Below are 17,193 nucleotides of genomic sequence, written 5' to 3'. Positions count from 1 at the left end.
GGACTTGATGTACAATTTGAGGCATTGGAATGTGGCAAGTTTCTGGAAATACATGCATACTTATGGTCTTATTTTGTCTTTTCAGGACACTGTTGATATCATAGTAGGTTGGTACATTGACACGACTCAGAAGGAAGTCCTCCTCAAATACTGTGAAGGTAATAAACAGTTTATTGGGTATACCAGTAAATAGATCATATTGAGCTAGGCAATTAAATGACTAGTATAGGATAAAAGTATTGTATATCCAAATATAATTCTCTCTGCATCTATTATTAAGGAAGTTGTGTAGAATGTGATTATATAAATATAGAATAGAATTACACATAAGAATGGGGATTGCATGACAGTTGGCACTCTATTGAATGAAAAGAGCTATTTATCAAATAAAAACTAGTATGGTCATCAGTTTCAAATCGTATTAAAGGAAATGAATTATTGTATGAATTTCTAAACATAGCATTTTGTTATACTGAGCAATATTTGTTGCTCTCCTGGTGTATCCATTGTGTTTTCATGTAACATAAACAATCTTTCAATTGTTCTTCGTAAATGTGTGGATAATCAATTGTTCAATGTTTATCAATTTTTGTTTTTGTAGACTCCTTGTCCAGTTTCTCTCGCTACTGGCAAGCTGATCTCGGTTTCTCAGCCAATTTATTGAGCCAATTCCTGGAAGACATGGAAGCATACGCTGAAGTAAGCAACCCAAGAGCAATCATGATTTATTGTTGGGTAGATAATAGGATGTACCGATAAAGACTTTAGTGAGGAGGATTATCAGATTGTTAATGATTGAATGTGAGGATGATCATATTATGACAGTGATAATTATAGTGATGGTGGGGATGATGACGATTTTGATGATGATGATGGTGATGATGATGGTGATAATAATAAATAATAATAATACATGAGATTTATATAGCGCCATTATCCATTTTAATTAAATGCTCAAGGTGATGGTGATGGTGATGATGATAATGATGATGATGATGATGGTGATGGTGATGGTGGTGATGATGTTGATGATGATGGTGATGATGATGGGGATGATGATGGTGATCATTGGTTGGGATGGTGATGCTTATTATTATTACCTTGATGATGATTGTTGTAGCGATAGGGATGATGTTATTGATGATGATGATGGAAATGATTGTGGGAATAATAGTACCATGCTATCACTTTGCCTGTGAGTCTCTATTACATGATTGTTTACCCCATGCAGGACTACCACCAGCAGACCCAAGGTTCCGCTGCAAGGGGCGGTTCTGCACCCTCTAGGAGTGATGGCTATGATAATATCTCTATTACATGATTGTTTAACCCATGCAGGATTACCACCAGCAGACCCAAGGTTCCGCTGCAAGGGGCGGTTCTGCACCCCCTAGGAGTGATGGCTATGATAATATCTCTATTACATGATTGTTTAACCCATGCAGGATTACCACCAGCAGACCCAAGGTTCTGCTGCCAGGGGCGGTTCTGCACCCCCTAGGAGTGATGGCTATGATAACGATGAGATCCTCACACCAGATGTCTGCAAGAACAAAATACTAGCACTCATGAGGTACACACCATCTCATTTTCAATATTCATGTTTAGCCCTTAGCCAAATGATATCTTTTGGTTTCTTTGTACTTGAAGCGCATGTGTGGTTTTTGCATGTATGATGTCTTTATTCTATTTGGCATAATGAATTATATGTTTTGTTTACATATATGATTCCTTTTTAATGCAAGGTAAACAATTTGGATTTTTCACTGTGGATCATCTGAGGAGATTGTCATTTTGGGATTGAGTAGCTTTTTCAATTTCCAACTCCTATCACATTTATGAGTTTTGAGTTTAAATTTATCTCGTACATCTCATAGATGCAGTGGTAAATGATGATTGTGATAAGACAGTCCTCAGTAAAACAAGAAAGAATCACATACAATGTCGTCATATAAATTATAGATGAATGATGTACCGACATGTGATGTAAATGAATGTAATCCTCTATGTCTCATACTTGATATTTCAAACATGATGTTGTAATTTTGTTTTACTATATGCAGGGTATATACTACAGTCGTGAAGTGCCTTGATAAGGAGTTTATTCCAGTCAGTAGCCCACCAATCACAGTAGATTACATTTCCCAGGTATGATATAGCCAACTTGTACAGTATGTCTTTTTAATTTTGTAGCTTTTACAGTTTACTAATCCCTTTCGTTGTTCTAGATTTTAACACAGCATTCAAAGCCAGCCTCAGAATCCACTTTGTGTTTAATCAATCATTTGCAGCATGTCAATAGCAATTCTCATGAAAGCACATGATTTTGTAAAAGCCCAAAAGAAAACATATTGTTATGTGTTACCCAGAAAGTAACTTAGTATTTGGCTTCTGCAAGTAAGTGAAGCCAGGAGTCCAATAGAAATATTGTAATTACTAAGTTTTCTCATCCATCTTACAGACTAAACTGAATTAGATTGCACTTATAATCTCTTACACCTTTCATAAACCAATATAATCTGATTTGATCTCTAACTGAACATGGGCGTTTTTTGAGTGAATGTGATGCAGAATGTATCTATAGAATGTTTTTTGTTTTGCATGAATAAAATACTGTTCATGATTTGATCAAAATTGAGATTAATGTGCCAACTTGCAGGTTTTGTCTGGAATACCCAAGTGTGCTAGGATCCTGACTGCCATCACCCCTGACCCAGCCCTATGCCACATTGCAACCAAGTGCCTGATTGCTGTCCTAGACTGCATACAAGATAACCTAACCAAATGCAAACATGACCTCTTCACCTTTGCCCTCTCGGAGGTCGAAAGGGTCATTCAGTCGGAGAAGACGCCAGCATCTGAATTAGTGCTTCACATGACTCTGCTCTACAAGGTATTTGATTACTTATTGTCACATCTAAAATGAATGTATTGACAAGAAGACTACTCTTTAAAGAAAGCACTGGTGTCAATTTGTTATGATATAATGGTTCTTGTAACTGAGGACAATGATTTTGATTACAAAAACTTTGGTGTCTATCATTGAAATAGTTTGAATAGTAGACACATATGTACCTTTAACTGTACTAACTGTTGATCTTACATGTATAAGTAAATTAAAGTGTATTTTGTGCGTTGATCTGTCAGTTCGATCTTAGATATGCTGCATAAGTGGTACCACATGGATTGCATTTCAAACCCATTTATTTGTTTGTATTGATTAGGTCATCAGGCATAGCAGAGAGATGGTGCCTGCAGAGATCATCCAGAGATTACTAGAACCAGGATCCAAGATTGCTTCTCTCAAGTACCACACAAATCCACAGGTAATAATAATGATGAAAAAAAGAAAAAAGATGCAGAAACCAATAAATCAAATCAAATCAAATCAAATAATTATATCTACTAGCAAATCTACTAGCAACATGTAATTGTTCCTCTGTTTTCAAGAAGCTAGATTCTAAAGTTCATGGAACCTTTAGTTCACTCAGATACTATTTCATCCTAACTAAAGGGACATTCTTTGACATGTAGAGCTTCTACTCTGTTGTTGGTCATTACAGTGGGCATTTGCATGTAATTTATAGTTACATTTCAGATTATCTTCATTGTTTGAATCAAATGTTATTTTGATTGCTGTTAATCATTTTGCAATTTCCCCCTCCCAAACCATGCTGCTGAGCATTAAAAATATCAAATTAAATGTGTCAGATTGCTAGAAAATGAAAGAGAAATAATTATGCAAATAAAGATACATGTATCATAACGAATGGGTTCACTACTTAATTGGCCAAATTATGAGGGCTATTATGTTTATATACAAATTAGAGTGGACTTGTCTTGTAATGCTGTGGAATAACTCATTGTATAATGATGGATATATTATAATGAAGAATATTAAATGTTTTCTGTTCAATAGGTCATGACTTGTCTAATGAAAACGGTGCAAAGTCTACTGAATGTGAAAGATGTACCCACTCTTGAACTCACCTATGGGTAAGCAACACATATCATCTCAATTCATTCATAACGTTGAAGAGGATAAAACAAACATTTATTAATGTCTGTATTGTGAAATTAGTGCCATATTGTCATTATGTTACTGTTTTATTTACCATGCTTTGTAATACTAATGTACATATATATAAATCTCTGTACTGTTGTAAATTGACCCTTTCAGCTTTGTGCTGCTGGGCGATCATTATATACCAATTTAAAAAAAAAAAAAAAAAATCAGTAATGTGGTAACCATTTTATTATGAAGGATGATTACTGGTCACTGAGTACCGGTACTTGGATACCTTCATGTGGAAAGGATTTGAAATGAAATATATATGATTTCCCAAACAATTGAACTAAATTTTTGTTGTAAAGTTATCATTGTTTCATTCTGTATGAGAAACTGGTATATATAATGTGGGGATGATATATTGTAAGATATTGAATTACAATTTTATTCTAGATTTAACATAGGAAATATAGTTTCATTATAAGCAGTGAAGTAGGATTATTAGCAGAGTTTCTATTATCAACTCAATGTTCTGTTCCCTTTCTTACTACCTTCTTTATCATCTATTTTTATATCTCTTTTTTTCTCTCTTCCTGTATATTCGTATATCATTGATTATCATTGATTATATTTCTCTGTTCCCTTCTCTTTCTCTCAAACTTCTCCCTATCCTTCCCATATCTCCCACATCTCACTATGGACTTCAGGTTCTTGCTGCTTGACCTGCAGTCCTCATACAATCGACTGCTCTCATACCTGAACAGTGAGGTCAAATGTCAGTTGACCTCTGAAGGCTCTAATGGCATCAAGGAATCGTCACTCCTAGACAGCATCCAGGGAGCAGAGATGATCATCATCTTCACCTTAGCTGCCCTCTCAGACATCAGCTCAGCTAAGAGCTCGATTATGGGGGTAGGTCGGTTGAGTACTTCTCACACAGGGATAATAATAATGTGTACTTAAATTACATAATTTGGAATAGACCAGAGAAATGTAATTAATTATATTTGAATATGCAAATAGAGAGAGAAAAAGGGGGATACCAGTTTTGACTGAAGCCTTATTTCTGGCCCAGACACCTCCCCAATTCAGGCTTCTAAAGGATTTATTTTGTACAGCACATATTGGGCTCTAACATGTCAGAGTCCCTTTTCAGGCTCATTGGATGAAACCAACTGCTATCCCTGCTTCCATAATGTACAGATGGCTCCTATAAGTTAATAACATTAACCCTACAAAGAATTTTATCAAACTGGTGTGTTTGTTATTTTACAGCATACATGTATACCTCCAAAAAGCCAGTGCATTTGGTACATTACAACATAACAAATTTGAGCTATATAATATTCCACTTAAGGAATTTCAAACAAGTTTATTATTGTTATTCTTAATTGATAGTCTCCTCTTCTTTGGAATGAGGAAGAAAAATCTTAATCATTATGATCCTCAGGTCTCACTTCCTGGTATAATTTACTGGGGTGTGCAGGCTGATTTCTGCACCAAGCTTCCATCCTTCTCTTTTGAGGTTCCATAAGGGTTTAGCTATCCCGTACACAAAAACCTCAATAACATTCTATATGATGGATATCATAATTCATTGTCTTCTTTTTCTCTCATAGATGTGGGTGTTTTCCCCAAGCATCTTTGACCTTTTGACCCTTCACCTCTCCCCGACCCACTGGGATATAGCCCTAGGATTTCCATCCACCTACTACACCATACTGCACATGCTTTATACACACAGCAAGAGGTAAGGACCAAAACAGTAAATCAGAACAAATGTGCTTCATCTCAATCATGTACTCTAGAATATTTGTGTACTGGGTGATTGTTGTCAACCGATGGTGTTATTTAAATACTTTGGCAGTATATTTAAAGATATTTAAAACTGAATATGGTTTTGATTATTTAAGAAATCTTGAAAACTCAAAATACAACTTTTGGTATTGAAATTGACTGTTATTAGCACAATGTTTTGATTAATAATTTATTGATTTAGCATTGTGTATATATATGATACATCAGAAATAACTAAATATATGAATGAATCCTATCATTCAGAAAATTACATTGAATATATTCAACATTTTACTTGGTATCATCCACCCTGATGTAATGCATGATGTATCATATTTTATTGCAGCAATGGTCACTTCATCTCCAGTAGTTTTGGTTTGACAGCTGCGTCTAAGACAAGGACAAACTTCTCTAGGATTCTGGCACTCCTTCCCGAAGTCTTGACCAGCCCTGCGGTATCGGATGAAAGCAGGTGAATCACAGTGTCCATTCAGAGTCTGATTACAATCCTGTACCAATACTATACCTAGCCCCCACCCTAACATTGACCAATATTTTGTATTACACCTCAATAATTCCAACACTTGCTGAACTATAGTATAGTATCTTTCTATTGTCCCTGCCAAACCTGTAAAGTTGATATCTTGTGACTATTTCATTACATGTGTTCTTCAGCTAGCTTCTTTTTTGGGGGGTATTTTTTAAAATTCTGCTTGCTCTATGTCTTTCTTACCACCTCTCGCCATCTTTCGCTGTCTCACTCTATTAAAAAAAAAAACCCATTATAATAATACAGTGTAATAGTGGGTTTTTGTATTATGCTCATTTTTGTTGGAGTTGAAACACCTCCCTCTCCACAATTATTACAGTACATGTACTTCATCTTTAGCATGATTGCTGTTATGGCGATCTAGAATGTTAAGGAATTATTTTCCACCAGGTATGCCTCACGTGGGATAGATTAATATCTTGCCAATGGATTTCAACCCCATACCTTGTGGTTCACAGTCCGGAGACTTATAACTAGAACACGACACCTCTACAAATGCCATGTTTCTCTGTGTTGTATTAAACATGAATAAAGAACATTATCTTACATCACAACCCTTATCTTGTTGATTGACAGGAGCCTTGCACTATGTTGGATGCTGAGTATCTTACAGTACCTTCAGCAGGGTAGCTACTCGGCAGTCTGTCTCACAGTAGCATTCACAGAGGCAGTGACAGCCTTAGTACATGTTGGTGAGTACACTTATCAATCTATGAGTGCAATTTGCAAGACCACAAAGCTATTGGTAGGGTTAGCAGGATAAGGGTTAAAGTGAAGCTGAAGAGAATAAACCTCTGCTAACCATGTTCCACTTTCATTTTTTCTTTTTCTAACAGTTCCATTTTCTTCTGTGGACCAGTAGAGAAAGCATAATTAAAGCAGGGAAGACATAACAAATGGATTTTTGAAATATATTAATTAGACGGATCATTATATTCTTGGGAAGAAATCTCATTAAAGAACTACAAATTGAAATTGAAGCTTTAATGTTTCATATATCTTCAAAAGCTAACATAATACCTCGAAATTCCAATGGATGTATTGTTCAAAAAGCTAATCTAGATGCAAGTAATCAACCAGACTTTGATTTCCTCTTATTCTTCATGTTCTTTAGCTCTCCATGAGGATCCCTCTATAACCCTACAGGCAGCGCAATGCATGGGACTTGTCATCAAGCACGCTAGACCACCCAAAGAATTCCTTATCAGGTAATCAAGTCGGTGGTTCTCCTTTTTTTAGGGGGGAGGGGGAAGGAGTGGAAAGGAGTGGGGAATGAGTGAGGAATGAGGAGGGAAGGGTTAAACAGATGTATTATATTTGATAGATGAATTTTGTGGAAAGAATGTGTTGGGGCAGCCTCGTCTGTTTTGAAAACATTGTTGAATGGAAGTGTCTTTTTACAATGATTTTTTTCTTCTTTCCCCTCTCCAAACGAATATAAACAATAATCTTATTCAATGCAAAAACTAAAATCTGCCTAAATTCTCCTTCTTTAGGTCAGACAGAACATTGCTTTTGTCTTTTCCTTTGAACTTCTATCTCATGACAAACTAGCTCTCTTTTCTCCAAGCCTCATTTTGAGAGATTGTACTTCTTTTCTCACAAGGATTCCATTTTTCCCTATCCTCAACTAGTTGCCTGGAGGTGTGTCGGACCAGACTAGTAAGCTCTCATGATGATGTCAAAAGGGCATTTACAGACCTCATGCTTAGCCTTCCATGTGACATCTTATACAGGTAAGCAGCATTCTGTAATTTAGGATACCAATTTGCTAAGAGGTACAGCAAATTTCCCTTCTCACATTAAACTCTCAGCAGTTAAGAGTTACCATTGTGTGAATTTGATAAGTAAATCTATTGCTCTTGAATTTATTCTTAGTACCAGAATGTTTTTGAGTTGTTGTTTATTTTGCACCAAATGTGAAAATTATAAGAAGTATGTAATGAAATTGTATGCATATCTTTGTGAGCACTTTCTCAAAGAAACACATACTTCTTGATACAGAAAGTTTTCATCGGTTGGGGTAATCATAACAAGTTCTTTAAGCTTCTACCACATTGACACTTTTGGAGGCAAGCTTTCAAAGTTCAAAGTTGAAAGTTCAGTTTTTTTCACATCCAATAAAAAACTTACAGCATTATAACATTCAAAATACAATTATACAAAATGCAATATATATAAAATATAATAAGAACAAATACAACAACATCAGTAACACTAAAAATGATTTATGGGTGGAGTAGGGATGTGAGGGACCAGAAAAGGCCATTAGCCTTTCTAGGCTGGTCCCCTTTTTCTACAACCCCAAAAGTAAAATCTTCAGTAATTAAAAGCAAAATATTGACAATATAGACATAACATTAACTGAGACATACATACACACATACAAGGACAGACAGAATTAATAAAAGCTTTCATTTCCTTCAGTTGACTCTCTAAAGACAAGTTATTATTCACAGTTTCTTGCTGTACTGCTGCTTGAAGATCACTTCTTGTATTACCACACTCAATACCGACCTTACTTTTTGTCCCCCACAGCTCCGACATTGCTCCTGTAAGCCCATCTCAGCACTCAGAGGACAAGCATGATGGACGGGAGAACAGCAGTGATGATATCATTCAGAACCTACACATCCTACAGAGAACCAGACAGAAGCATATGGGAAGCATCCCAAACACCACCTTCAACTCTCACAACTACAGGACAGTCATGGCTTATATCCTTCTGGGAGAAGCACCTAAGTAAGTAAAGGAGTTTGGTAACAAAGAAATAATATTTTCTGAAGTAGGTTTATTTTGTGCCAGGGTTGGATATGCATGATTCGATCTGTCTTGATTTCTGCTCAAATCAGGTAAGGGATATCAAAGAACTGAAAGTAGTATGATCTCTGTCGTAAGCCCTCAGAAGTATCAAGAAATTAGATAAATGTGATAGTTGTGATCTGACATTTGAAGACAGATTAAATAGAGTACACCAATTTAGCACAAAATGAGGATAAGAAGTGATCATTTCTACTTCTCTTGCATTTTTTTTTCTCCAGGAATACCAAGTGGCTTGAGAGGCTGTTCCACAGCTGTCAGAGACCACACAACAGTGTACACAAGTATGACAAGGGCAACATCTCCTTGCCAGCTTTTGTAAGTACATTTTTATCTCAACTTGTATAATTTTTTTTAAGATGCCCTTTTTCAGTGTATTAATCCCAAGTGATCTTCGATACGCTAATTTTTTCTCCCTTTTGTCCCTTTTTGTTGGCCCTGCCGATCTTAAAATTACAAGATTGCATTGCAAGGGAAGTATAGCATTTTGTTTTGTGGTTGATATAATGAATGATAATGAAATTCTGAAAATGATATAAAGTTGTATGAATTTTTTGCTGCTCCCTTCTGTATAGATCAATGACAATCAGGCTGTTCAGTGGTTCTGGGCTACCTGGGAAGCAGCAAACTTCTGTGTTCTGTCGAAGCTGCGTACTCCACTTGGAAAGCCTCAGGAGACGTTTACTGCTATACGATGTAAGGCATTAATAGTATGCTAGTCTGATCTATGCCATTTTCTATCTTCCAATTATATTTATATGATATTGACTGGCCTTGAGGGGTATATCAGATATATTGACCAAGCTCAGATCATATTGCCCCGAGTCGAAAGACGAGGGCAATATGGTCTTGTCAATATTTCTGATATCCCCCGAAAGTAAAGCCAGTCAATATTTTTATTGTTATCCAAATCAGACATCTAGAGCAAATACAGAAATCCACCATGACAATGTTCAAAGAACTGAACAAACTTTGTCAAACCAGCACTGTACATCCAGTGCTTGACAACATTTTTGATACACTGCAAACAGTGCATTTGGTGTGATTATTACGTCACAATAGAGTGCGCACAAAGTGTGCAGGTTCTAGTACGCATAATAGATGCGCAATGAAAATGACAAAATACGGCGTGGTGAATACAAGATGCCCAGATGCGAGACTGTGGAGAATACTAAGGTATATTTTCACTCGTCTCTACACACAAAGTCTATGCGAGCAGGGAGACCAAGGAAAATACAAAGAATATACCCCTCCGTTCCCACTGCTAGTGAAAACTAGGGCAATACTGCAATTTCTTTGTATCTATTTCTTTACTTGGAGAATCTTTCTGCTCTTTAAAAGTTCAATTACTTTTGCCAAATACCGGTATTTGAATATCTCTAGTCTTTATATAAAATTGGTTCAGAACATCAGGTGATTATAATGCTTTCATGCAAAGTGCAATGTATCAAAGATTTTGTGCACAAATTATATGGTGTACAGTGTTATGCATAATAATTATTTGCTAATTTTGGAATCGGTACTATCTTTCATCGATTGTCCATCAGAATAGAAGCTGCTCTTATATGGCTTCTCTGAGCATTCTGAAATGTCACCATATCAATTGAAACATAGAGAAGTAATCTAGTGAAATGCAGATTGTTGTAGATCTTTAGTATTAAAAAATGTATTTAGTTTTTTTTCTACCTACTGAATTCCTACTATTATATTTATGTTATATTTGTAGCTGCCCTGAGTGAGTTTGTGACTGATATGAAGATGGAAGATTCCAGTTCCTCTGCCAATGACAAGATGACAGGTAGTAGCTTACATAATAGTTTTGCTTTTGGTAATGTCTGCTAAGTATCAGATATATTATTTTGTGATAAATGCTATACAAAAATCAAAACCTATTCATCAGTGTATTAATGAAGTACATTATTTAGTTTAAGTGTATGTGAGTGAGACAAGGGTTATTTATAAATATTCTGGCATACCTATGTGAAATACAAGATTCCTTGATCATTTACTATTTCACTTAGCACGGTTGTATGACATACAGTATATACCCATTTTGATACATATAAGACCAATCATGCATCCACATGCCTTGCCCTCAACTCAGACTTTATACATTTGTGTTAATTTGAAGTATATTTTTTCTCGTTATGATTTAATATTCTTACAATAGAAAAATTTTTCCAATTTTTTTTTGGGGGATTAACCTTGACAAGGTACTTTGTTTTTGTCCCCTCCCCTCCGCATACTAGTTTATCTTCTTTAGTCATCCTCCCCTCTTGGTCACTCTGTCTCTTTATGTATGTATTCCTTTGTATTTTATAATGTACTTTTTTTTGTATTTGCATGTTTTTTAAAACTGGAATGTGGAAAAATAAATGAAATGAAATGAAAAATATATGTTATGTCTGACCTTACTTATGTGCTTACAGCGTTCAGTGAAGAATATAAGTGTGCTCAGCTGAGGCCGGTTCTGCTACTGCAGTATCTAGAGCATCTAGAGAAGCTGATGTACAATGCATACGAGGGATCCGCTGTAGCTCTACCTTCTATGCCAAAGGTACATTGTGTATGTTGTACATTTTAAATAAGGGCATTGTTTCAAGAAAATGTCATAATTGCAAAATTACTGACAAGCTTATTCCAACGCTTGTTAGTTTTAATACAAGTGTTTCAATGAGACATCGGTGAACTCCTACGCTGCCCAATTTAATTTCAAGCCACAGGGTCACCCGGTGAAGGGGGTGAAGATTCTCAGTTTTTAAAGTAAAGCCCCATAGTTTATCATATGTTTGTTTTTTCCATATTCATGACAGTTTCGTGACACGCTGCCCAGTTTGATTTCAATCCACACGATCACCCTTTGAAGGGTAATAGAAAGAATTCTCAATTTCTTTTTAAGTGAACCCTGTAGTAAAACATAAGTTTGTCCATTTTCATGATAAAGAGGAAATTGGACCAAAAACACAGTGGGAAATTCCATTCCAACAACATAGATGATTTTTAAACACTAGAATAAATTTGTATTAAAAAAACAGTCATAAAGCAAGGCTCAGGACTACTGGATTTACAAACATATATAGTCATAATATAATAACATTTTCTATTTGCATGTACATCTCATATTCAAATGCCTTCACTGTGTTAGATTGTAATGTACTTCTAGTTTACAGAGTAGATTACATTATTCAAAATCTTCCCTGGTCTTTTTTCTGTGCAGCCTGTGAAAGCTTTCTTCCGAACCAACCGAGAGACCTGCCATGAGGGATTTGCCCTTGTCCGTCCCCTGGCATACAACCTAGCCATGCACTGCAGCCAGTATGCCAGTGCCTTGCACCATGCTATGACCATGCTACAAGATCTGGTAGCCAAGAACAACACAACAGTAAGTACAGTCAAACCTGTCTATAGCGACCACCCAAGCCGAGGGAAACACAAAAAGTGGTCTTTGTAGACAGGTTCTTTTAGTACATGTTTCAATGAGAAACAATTTTCAAGGGGAACAGATATTGTGGCCTTTGAAGACAGGTGGTCTTTGTAGACAGGTGATCACTAAAGCAGGTTTGACCGTAGTATCACTCACGATGTTGGGCCAGTAGAATTGGAGGTGAACTATTTTACACTTAACATTAAAACCTCAAGGAGTATGGTCCATACATTCCTTCCAATGTTTATTTCCTCTTCCAGTGCCCATTTCTATTTGTTACCTCCTTGCATTATTAAATAGAGTAGGAGAAAATATCCAAGCGCTTCTTACTGAATTTGGTTTCCTTGTTCTTGAAGTTTAATAGAGGGCAAGCTTGTCAATGTTACCGACCACATTACAGATTTTAGTATGTGATTATTGTATCAAGTAATTAACCTTGATTACTACATCTTAGATGAGATGAGGTAAGAACTGAAATGACACATTTTTTGTCATGTTATTTTCAGGACTCCACAATACTAGGTAGAATATGGGACAACAAATGACCCTCTTGCCCCTAAATGGATAAACTTGACAAGGAATTATAAAGTGTGTGTGTGTGGGGGGGGGGGGGGGTTAGTGCTTTTATACATGTATATAAGCTTGAGATGAATCCATTAACTACACAGTGAGATAAGCCATATGATGTTATTAATGTACTCTCTCCTAGTATTATATGTCATTAGTTTTTATGGTATTATTTCTACACCATTCCAGGGCCATGCGTTTGAAGATTGCCTGCAGCGTGTGATAGCACCCCTTGTGAGACTTCAGTGTCCTCAGTCCATCCTGGGCTTACAGACGTGGTGTGCCAAGGTCATTGGAAGGTCATTCAGTTGGCCCGATCCAATGGTGCTCAAGGCAGATAAGAAGTAAGTTCTACTTTAATTATTTCTTTATTGCAGTGCAGAATAAGGCTTAATGTTGACAGACTTGCCTTCAAAGTCAAATGTGTTATCATCAGCCAGTTCTACGTGTTGAAAAGATGAAACCTTAACTATTTCATGCTTGGATGAGAGTTGATCACATTACTTGTTCAAAGCTCAGTGAGAAGAATCAAGGTTGGAATACCAAATATATTTCAGAACACCTATCTTTTCCTGCAGATAGCATGTCCATACCCATAATTAGTGAGTTTGGACCTGATTTTAATGACCCAAAGTAATATTTAGCTGTACAATTTTTCAAAGCTACATATTAAAGGGGAATTAACCTCTCGACTATGAAGCATTATCATGACATAAAGAGTAAAACAACGTTTCATTTGATATAAAAAGCATTGCTGTAGGCCAAATAATATCTTCTTGCAAGTACAATATAGAGACCCTACTTCGCCATATTTACGACATCTGCTCCCCAAGAAAGCTGCCATTTTGTTGAAATTTCCCTATAAACTGAAATAAACATGTAGTTTGAAGTTAATTCCCCTACATGGCATTTGGAAAATACTTGTATTCATGTCAGAGAAAGGTAGATACTCCAGAGATTGTTATCTTGGAATGGTAAATCCCCATGTACATGATTGTATCGCTGTTTGTGGTTGTAGGTTTGAGTCTTGTGTAACAGACACTCTAAACACCATCAAGGATTACCTGAATCTAGATGAGATTGCTCACCATGCTGCCCTGACCAAGGCTACCAGACAAACCAAAGCAGCTGCTCGTTCTACCTCCTCTCCACCAAACAGTCCACCTGGAGGAAGGGACGGTATGAACCCCAAGCTGCTCACCAGGGGTATGGAACCACCGCCTCCCTCACAGAGTGGTGCCGTGGTCGGGTACCTCCTGCTTGAGGTAGGTTAACCATGTGATTTATTGTTTAAACTACCTGCAATGGGGGATGAGACATTTTTAGTACCCCTATTCGTTGGTTTTTAGTGGAAGTTATTTTCTGTCTTGAGCTTTCTAAAGTTTTATAACCATGTGCCGTGCAAATTTCGGGGTTAACAGAGCAAGATATAAATGTAACTTGAAATGCATGGTTTATCAATTGTGTGAATCATTTCTAGTACTGAATTCTGTATGTTCATTGTGTTTCTTTTCAAATATTAAAATAAAAGAGTGCAAGTTGTAGTTTGGAATATATAAGCATGACCATGATAATTAAGATATTTGTAAAATGTCTCTAATATTTTATATCTTGTTTAATAACTATTATTAATTTACTCTTTGATTAATAATTATTGAATTTAACTTCCCTACAAAATATTCTCACCATTTGGTTGGAAAAAAAAACTACATCTGACTTAATTTTGAACATATAGATTTTTAACATATAAACAGTTTGATATTATCATATATAATTGATTGTGTTATCTATGTTGAAATCATTTCACTAGGGACTTGCATGTTAGTAACATCTAGATGTAACAGCATATGATATATGCTCCTGCATTTAGTAATTCAATGCTGATACACCAGTTTACAGTTGTATCAGTGCGCATGCGCAGACAGTTGACCTCGGGTCATTGGCCCCGGAACGGGGCCAATAACCTCTGACCTCTGGTATTTATGCGTAAATTAAGATTGAGCCCATGCAAATGATGATGTGCGCGCACAACGCAGCGCGTAGGGCAGTGATATTATCAAAATTTGCATGGGCGCAATCCTAATTTACGCATAAATACATGACCTCTAGGTCATTGGCTTTGTTTAAAATGGTGCACACAACTGTAAACTGGTGTATTGTGGTGTTTACAGGTTATGGATTGCTACGAGAGACTGACAGACTATGACAGTGCCCTCAAATGGCAGGAGTCTGTACAGCTCTTGAGAGGGAAGGTTCACTCAGCTCTGAAGAGTAATGTCAAACTTCAAACAGACACCAACATACTCAAGTAAGTCATTCATCCATTTGATTTTCACATTTAAAGACGCCTTTCATATTGCATTTTTATTAATGTAATATGATAAGATGTACAATAAAATTCTCCAGTAAGAATATATGTATTTTATTATATGCATGCATTTACTTTCTTATCATATAGAGAAACTATTAGCATTATAGATCACTCTTGTTTATCGTATGAATAACTCCATAGCTTCAACTATGCTTGGCTAAGGGGGATAGAGGGAGGGGGGGGGGGGTCTGTTCTCTTTGGCTAACATGGATTACATCAACCGTATGAACTTCTTTGTTTCTGACGTTTTAATACAATGGCTGTAAACTCAATCAATGTGAAACATATTTGTAATGAAATAAAGTGCCTTTACTTTTTGTGCTCCACCAGAGCATTAAGTCACTTCAACGAGAGGGACTTCCCCGCTGTGTCTGACCAGCTAGCCTTGATACCAGGCATGTCTTTAGACGACCTGAACCCTAAGGATCCATCCGTAGGTATCGCAGCCGTCCACTCTCCAAGGCTCCTCCTTAGAGCAGGCCAGCTAGAGCAAGCAAGGGCCCTCACACACTATCACCTGTCTGGGTGTGCAAGTAGCTTTCCAACCACCAGCAGCAACAAAGGTGTGGTCTGCACCCATCCACAGCTGTGAGTATTCTCTGCTTGTAGAAGTGGAGTAGTCGAGTGGTTTAAGCTCTTGACTTGAAGTGCGAAGGTCGTGGGTTTGTTTCCCGACATGGCACTAATGTCCTTTTGCAAGGCGTTAATCTACATTTGCCACTCCATACCCAGGAGAGAAATGGGCACCTGGTAGGATGGGAAAGCCTTTTGTTAGTAATAGCCACATGCCCTCACAGTGACCATACAATAGGAATACTCCCTAGGGAGTGGAGATGGTGCACATTTTGCCTAAAGAATACGATGATCAGGATATTACTATCTGTAAAGTGCTTAGAGGTGTTAATTTGTATTAAGTGCTATGTAAATTTAGATTATTATTATAATTACTATTACTGAGATCTGGGCATTTAGCTCTAAAAGATATATCTTTGTAATGTGATCAATTCTTGTTGATGATATGATATGATTTATGTTTCAATTAAAGTTACTGTTTGATATAAATTTGATAATTGTCTCCAAGAGGTGAATCGTGTATAATCAGTGGATTGATTGTCTATAACAACAACAAACAAAATCCTTAAATTACTTTCCATAACAAGAAGGTCGTCAAAACTTGCAGCAGTCCAGTCCAATCTAACTGAGACGTGGCTTTGACAGATATTGGTGCTTGCTTAAAGCAAGTTGATGTACAATCAACTATTTTACTCTTGTCCTCTTTTTTAATTCCAAGGCCACTTGTTGTTGAGGCACTAAACACGGTGAGTAAGCTCGCAGAAAGCAGTCTTCAGATGGTCTGGTTGGATTGGCCTGTTGTTCCTACACCGAGTCATACCATGCTCCTACAGACGACAGACATCATCAAGAAAACCATCCAGGACCCATCACAGGTATGTATATATTGCTGACTTGAGTCCAACAATTAATGACAGTATATGTAATCAAATAATTTTGTAAGGCATGAATGATAATGATTCAACCAGAATGGTTACTTTTTTATGTTAGGGTAATATAGCTATCGTTAACTAGTTATGTTTCATAGGTAGTTCAAAAGGTCTAATTATAAATATGAACTGACTAGTGTAAACCAAACACTC

General features: G+C 36.6%; 1 protein-coding gene across 2 annotated transcripts in view; it reads left to right on the top strand.

Moving 5' to 3' along the window:
* The window catches only part of LOC583702 (serine/threonine-protein kinase SMG1), a 63,027-nt gene that overhangs the window by 8,487 nt on the left and 37,347 nt on the right, over window positions 1-17,193 (top strand). For both annotated transcript variants that reach the window (XM_030983984.1, XM_030983983.1), the window contains exons 8-31: window positions 86-158; window positions 602-699; window positions 1,446-1,573; window positions 2,064-2,148; window positions 2,660-2,893; window positions 3,225-3,326; window positions 3,920-3,996; window positions 4,717-4,921; window positions 5,629-5,759; window positions 6,153-6,278; window positions 6,933-7,048; window positions 7,471-7,564; window positions 7,991-8,092; window positions 8,895-9,098; window positions 9,398-9,494; window positions 9,752-9,872; window positions 10,903-10,974; window positions 11,606-11,733; window positions 12,394-12,558; window positions 13,357-13,511; window positions 14,186-14,432; window positions 15,339-15,475; window positions 15,869-16,126; window positions 16,830-16,986. In XM_030983984.1, the coding sequence (XP_030839844.1) occupies window positions 86-158; window positions 602-699; window positions 1,446-1,573; window positions 2,064-2,148; window positions 2,660-2,893; window positions 3,225-3,326; window positions 3,920-3,996; window positions 4,717-4,921; window positions 5,629-5,759; window positions 6,153-6,278; window positions 6,933-7,048; window positions 7,471-7,564; window positions 7,991-8,092; window positions 8,895-9,098; window positions 9,398-9,494; window positions 9,752-9,872; window positions 10,903-10,974; window positions 11,606-11,733; window positions 12,394-12,558; window positions 13,357-13,511; window positions 14,186-14,432; window positions 15,339-15,475; window positions 15,869-16,126; window positions 16,830-16,986 (3,312 nt within the window). The remainder of the gene's footprint in view (window positions 1-85; window positions 159-601; window positions 700-1,445; window positions 1,574-2,063; window positions 2,149-2,659; window positions 2,894-3,224; window positions 3,327-3,919; window positions 3,997-4,716; window positions 4,922-5,628; window positions 5,760-6,152; window positions 6,279-6,932; window positions 7,049-7,470; window positions 7,565-7,990; window positions 8,093-8,894; window positions 9,099-9,397; window positions 9,495-9,751; window positions 9,873-10,902; window positions 10,975-11,605; window positions 11,734-12,393; window positions 12,559-13,356; window positions 13,512-14,185; window positions 14,433-15,338; window positions 15,476-15,868; window positions 16,127-16,829; window positions 16,987-17,193) is intronic.

This window comes from Strongylocentrotus purpuratus, unplaced genomic scaffold (genome assembly GCF_000002235.5).
Source record: "Strongylocentrotus purpuratus isolate Spur 01 unplaced genomic scaffold, Spur_5.0 spur5_scaffold_14, whole genome shotgun sequence".
NCBI classification, from domain to species: domain Eukaryota; kingdom Metazoa; phylum Echinodermata; class Echinoidea; order Camarodonta; family Strongylocentrotidae; genus Strongylocentrotus; species Strongylocentrotus purpuratus.
Note: the sequence above shows the minus strand (reverse complement) of the source record. Positions and strands in the feature narration are given on the sequence as shown.